The following is a 6049-nucleotide window of genomic DNA, read 5'->3' on the forward strand; positions in this document are numbered from 1 at the left end:
ACATTCATTACCTTAAGAGATAGGTACAAAAATATAGGCCTAAAAAGCCAAATGTATCAGATCTGTACATGACCAATATCATGGCAAGCATGACCCTGTCATGACTCCAAAAACAGATATGATCAAAAGGTGATTTGTACATGACTCTAAAATGGTCAACATAACAGACACCAAAATACAAGATTCGACCACTAGTTTAAAATAAAATCAAAAGATGAAACTCCTTCCAGTCAGACAGTATCGGGTTGAGCATTCTTTGCACCACTAGTTCCTCCTTTAGCATGTTGTTTCAGTCTTCTTTCCTTCATTAAAAGTGTGGATTCAGTTGGTTTCTGCAGTGGTGGACGACCTCGCTTTTTGACCACACAATTCTAAAATAGGTTGAACAAACAAATATTTAGCTCCAAATTCACAAAGCAATGATAAAGCAACTAATCAATGATAAAAATTATCTAGGAAGAGAAGAAAGCATAAAGTTTATACCTCAACCACCTTAGCAGATTTGCATGTTTCTCTCCTGTGGCCTGTTTTCAGACAATTTCTGCATGTTTTAACTTGTCCAGTTCTTCGAGCTTTCTTTAAAGAAGGTGGAGGTTCATCTGTCTCCCTTCTCCTAGATTTCTTAGGTCTTCCAGGCAGCTTCGTCTCAGGTGGTGGATCAATTGGGTTGAGTCCTGTCTGAGGCCACATATCTGGACTAGGCATAGGATGCACACTCTGTTCATATGCTTTTTGCAATGATTCTTGTTTATAGAATCCGTGGACATAATCAAAGACATTACCTCCCATGAACCAGATAGTAGCTAGTGCATGGCCACAAGGAAGCCCAGATAGTTGAAACCTCCTACATGTACAAGTTCTGAATTCTAAATCGACAACCAAGGCACTACCATTGCTACATTGAACCTGAAACTGAAACTTGTCAGACCTAGTAACCAGACAATGCTTTGCAACCTCTTTTTGCTTCTCAATTATCTTCAAAATTCTCTTCCCCACAGGTTGAGTCATCTTCTCCAACTCAGCTTTTTTGTTATAAAACCGAGACATCAACCAAAATCTAATTTTCTCTAGTAAAGTTATAATTGGCTTGTCGCGAGCATCAAGTATGGCTGCATTGAAACTCTCACACAAATTTTTCACCAAAATGTCACATTTTGGGTACTCTGAAATATGTGACTTACTCCATTCTTTGGGGTTCTTCCCTGCCAGCCAATTGTAAGCACCATCCGAGACATCCTTGACTTCTTGCATTGCTCGAGCAAACTCAGCTTGTGTTGTAGTATTAGCTGCTGCCCACAAAAGTTGCTTAAGTAAAAGTCCAGGATATTCCTTTTTAAAGTTAGCATGAAGATGTCTAACACAATACCTCACCTCACACCCACTAAAGATGGCTCCCACTGCATTTTCTAATCCTTTCTGACGATCACTCATCATTGTCACCTTAGTAGGACTCAAACCCCCATAATATCCTTCAATAGCTCCAAGAACCAAGTCCAAACCTCAGTGTTTTCCTTTTCAGCAACACAGTAGGCAATGGGAAACATGGAGTTATTACCATCAATGCCTACTGCAGCCAATAAAGTGCCCCTACAATAACCTTTTAAAAAGCAGCCATCAAGACCAATTAGAGGTCTACAACCCCCCAACCAGCCATCTCTACATGCCTTAAGACAAATATAAATACGCTGAAAGTGCCTTCTCCCATTAACCAAATCAGTTTTCAACTTCACAGTAGAGCCAGGATTGGTATCCAACAACTTTTTACAGTAGTCATCAAGAATGGCGTATTGTTCCTTGACAAACCCATCCAACATCTTCCTTGCTTTTGTCTTGGCCCTGTAAAATGTCCAGCTAGACACACGTGAGTACTTGGTCTTTGCAGTTATCTCCCTAAATGCATTATATTTCATACTCAGATTTAGCCTAAATTGCTCCAAAAAGTGCTTTGCAAGCCAAGTTGAGGTCAGCTGTTTATTGTCCAAAACAATGCCACAACTATGCTTGTCAACAAGTGTTTTGACCCTCATTGTTTTTCCATCTATCTTGTTAACTATTGAAGCAAACAACATCCACTCATAGTTTGCACCCTTGCACTTAACTCTAACTCTATTTGAATCATTGGCAATAAATACATATTCTCAATCACCTTCAATAAAGTACTCCCTTATTGCATTCCTTAAAATTGTAACAGTGGCAAATTCCATGCCAAGAACAAATTGGAAGTTTTGCATTTTGGTTTTCGGGTTGAATTCTTTAGAATTTTTACCAACATCAAACTCATCATCTGACTTCAATTGGTGTAACTCCTCCTCAGAACATATACCATCTGAGTCTCCATCATCAAGATTTTGAGTACAAAAATCTGAAACTGATCGCCACCACTTCCTAGGGTCAGACTGTGTACCCATCTCTATCTCAGCTTCAACATCTTCCTCAAACTCTTCCTCCTCCAATATGAAATCTTCATCACTTTGCTTTCCTTTCCCTTTTCTGTCACGCTGAACTTTGTCTTGGCTCTCCTCAGCTGTATTTTCCCTCACATTAGCTTGCTTTCCTTTCCCTTTTCTATCACGCTGAACTTTGTCTTGGCTCTCCTCAGCTGTATTTTCCCTCACATCAGCTTGCTTTCCTTTCCTATTTCTGTCACTTTGAACCGGGTCTTGGTTCTCCTCAACTGTATCCTCCCTCACATCACCAATATCATCCTCTGAATCTTAAAGCACAACCACCTCTGGTATTTGGTTCTCCATATCACTTTCATAATCCATGTAGTCAAACTCTTCTTCATATTCCTCTTTATCAGGTTCATCAAAGGAAGCATCATGAAATTCCTCAGAATATTGATCAGCATCAAACTCTTCTTGTTCCCCATTAATGGTTGCATCAACTGGGATACCAACAACATCTATAGGGACATCACAGTCATCTGGTAGTTCCTCTATAATACATCTTTTCAGAGGAGGTAAAATGGTAGCAGGGACATGTTTAACAGCTTCTGAATTTTCCTTCCAATCTAAAGGTAGAACTATTTCAGGAAAAACAAGATATATGTCAATCTTTGTAGCCCGATTCCTCTCAATATCCTCTATAATTGTTAGGATCTCCTTATCCCCTACCACCATGAAGCCCATATTAAGCACCTTTCCTATTGGTTTGTACATAAAACCCACTAGAAGTTTATGTCTTAAGTCCAAGGCCATTCCATCCAATTCCATCCTAGTGAAGTAATCAGTATCCACCCAATCAACATAATCAACTTTACCTCCTTCATATCTTCTATTGCCGAATGGAGTAAACCAGCTTCCCCCATGGTGTATTGCAATAGTGAAGATGTTAGTATGACCACCTGTCAATAGAAATAAAAAATGCAATGTCAACACTTCACACACACACAAACCGAAACACAATATAGTTCACACACTTGAAGAGCAACATAGTCTACCACACGATTGAACCATGGACCACAACAACAAAGATTCCTTTCAATAAACAAAGTATATATTTCAATGGACCCCACTCTGTCAATTGTATGCACATGCTTCCCAACAACATTTTTACCCAAATTTAATAATACCACCTACCATAAATCAAAAATGTTCTCACCCCCAAAAAATTTGAAAATCGACACCCTTCCCCGCCCAAACTACTCTATATATAGTATCATTATCATTCTCCCCAAAAAATAACTGCATGAACACTTTGAGAAATGAAACCCAATCAACAGAAAAGAACTTTGGGTAAAAGAACTCTGTACAACAGAAAAGAACTCGCCGTAGTCGGGTGGTTGTTCCTCCGGTTGTCGAATGGTCGGCATTGTGTCGTCGTCTCTTCCGTGCTGGGTATGGGTCTAGGTCGGCCGTCTCTTCGATCGTGGGGGGAAAGCTTAGATGATTTTTCTGGGTATGGAATTATGAGATTTTTTGGTTTTAGATTAGTTTTACAAGTTGGTTTTAGACAATAAGTTTTCTTGGTTATATTAATTAATCAAGGTTAGTTTTTTTTTTTGTTTTAAATTAGAAACCAGAATAATAAATAGAGTTTTGTTTTAAATTTTAATAATTTAACCCAATCGGGTCGTGCCACGTGTATCATATATACTCCTAACGACTCAGGGACCAACGGCTGCAACAAAACATTAACGGTAGGCATTATTGCCGCCAAATTTTTTACATAAGCATTTAAGTGCTACAAAATGAACTACATAGGCATTATTGCCGCAAATAACCCTATTAATTAATCAAGGTTAGTTTTTTTTTGGTTTTCAATTAGAAACCAGAATAATAAATAGAGTTTTGTTTTAAATTTTAATAATTTAACCCAATCGGGTCGTGCCACGTGTATCATATATACTCCTAACGGCTCAGGGACCAACGGTTGCAACAAAACATTAACGGTAGGCATTATTGCCGCCAAAAATTTTACATAAGCATTTAAGTGCTACAAAGTGAACTACATAGGCATTATTGCCGCAAATAACCCTAATATTAAAAACAACTACCTAAGTGAAATAGTGACAATGTAAAGCTACTTAAAGCTTTTCTTTTCTTTTTTCCCGCCCCTTCTTTAATATGTAAAGCCGAAAGTGTCATAATTGAAAATAAACACTATACTTTTACTAATGTTAGATAAAGCTCACCATTCACATACTAGATGCTTTTAATCCTAATAATATTACTGTAGATTCTGGCAACCATGATCCTCTCTAGTGGTGTGCTCTCGACTATTACAGATTTGAGAAGGCGACTGCAACTTTGCTCATATATATATATACCGCTATAATACTAAATATCGGTATTAATAGAGAAAAACAGAGATACGCAGCAGGGAATTGACCAATTTTAATAATTATTAATATCAGCCAAGATCACATATATATAAATAATAAATCACATACAATGAAAATAGAGATTACCTCTTGTAGCCTATCAAGTGTCATCGAATCTTTTTCTATAAAATCAACGATCTTCCTATCCAAGTTCTGAAGACTCACACTTTAATCTTCCAGACCAATCATCAAGCACACAAAGACGTGTGTGGGCACGTACGATTCAAAATGTTGACTTATGACTCTCTAGATGTACTCAACACATGAGATCTAGAGATATATCTAGGAGCTGAAAACACATGAAGGCACCGAGTTCGTTCTGGAGAAAATGTTATCTAAACAATAGCAATTGGATAAAAAACCAATCATTTTTACGAAAGAAAACACTAGCCATATCCAATTCCCTCATAATGGTTCACTGGTGATATCTATTTAGCACGCTAACCGGGGGGTGCGCATAATACTATTGACAATGGGAGCTATGTGAATGTGCTATTCAGGTCCACCCTTGAAAAGATGGCGCTATTGGTAGTCGGTCGTAAGGCGACATCTATGACCATTTTGTTAGGAACAAGTTTCCTAATACGCAGCAGAATAGTGATGGGTTGGCCTAGTGTACAACAAAAAAATTGTAACATATTTAAACTACCTTTAAATATGTGGATCCATTAATATACATACATTAATCATAAACAAGAAAATAATAAAGAACATACATCTTGATGCCTATAAAGTGTCATTGCTATCTTTTCGCAAAATAAACGATCTTCCTATCCAAGCTACTCCCAGGTACTCACACGAAGATCTTCCACAGCATTCTCTACACCTCAAGAAGTGTGTGGGCACTTAGAGAATAAATGATGGAATATTTCTGATTCAACTTGATGTACTCAACACATGAGATCAAGAGAATAGCTCTGAGAATGGTTCTACATCTTTTTCAGGGAGAGATAGAAAAGTATCGTTCTTTTTCTTAGAGTGAATAAATTGAGTATCTTATTTATTTTCTCATAAGTCTAACTTATATGGAAAATATTTAAATTTAAAAAATAAATATGTAACCAATTTACAATTTATCTTTTAATTAATTAATAATCTTATTAATGAAAATATCAAAAACTAACTTTTGAATTTTCCATTAATTAATTAATTAAATAAATAAAAGTGAAAAATATATCCCTGATTTTTATATAGTTGCACGCCACACACAGTCCAGGGAGTGTG

General features: G+C 37.1%; 1 protein-coding gene across 1 annotated transcript; it reads right to left on the bottom strand.

Annotated features, from left to right (window-relative positions):
* Positions 1-230: 230 nt before the first annotated feature.
* Positions 231-1434, bottom strand: LOC133779335 (uncharacterized). Its single transcript, XM_062219308.1, has 2 exons — positions 484-1434; positions 231-371 (listed from the first exon to the last, which is right to left on the bottom strand). Exons 1-2 carry the CDS (start codon positions 1432-1434, stop codon positions 231-233), a joined length of 1092 nt encoding a protein of 363 aa, XP_062075292.1.
* Between the last annotated feature and the right edge of the window lie 4615 nt (positions 1435-6049).

The sequence above is a fragment of the Humulus lupulus genome, chromosome 5 (genome assembly GCF_963169125.1).
Source record: "Humulus lupulus chromosome 5, drHumLupu1.1, whole genome shotgun sequence".
NCBI lineage: Eukaryota > Viridiplantae > Streptophyta > Magnoliopsida > Rosales > Cannabaceae > Humulus > Humulus lupulus.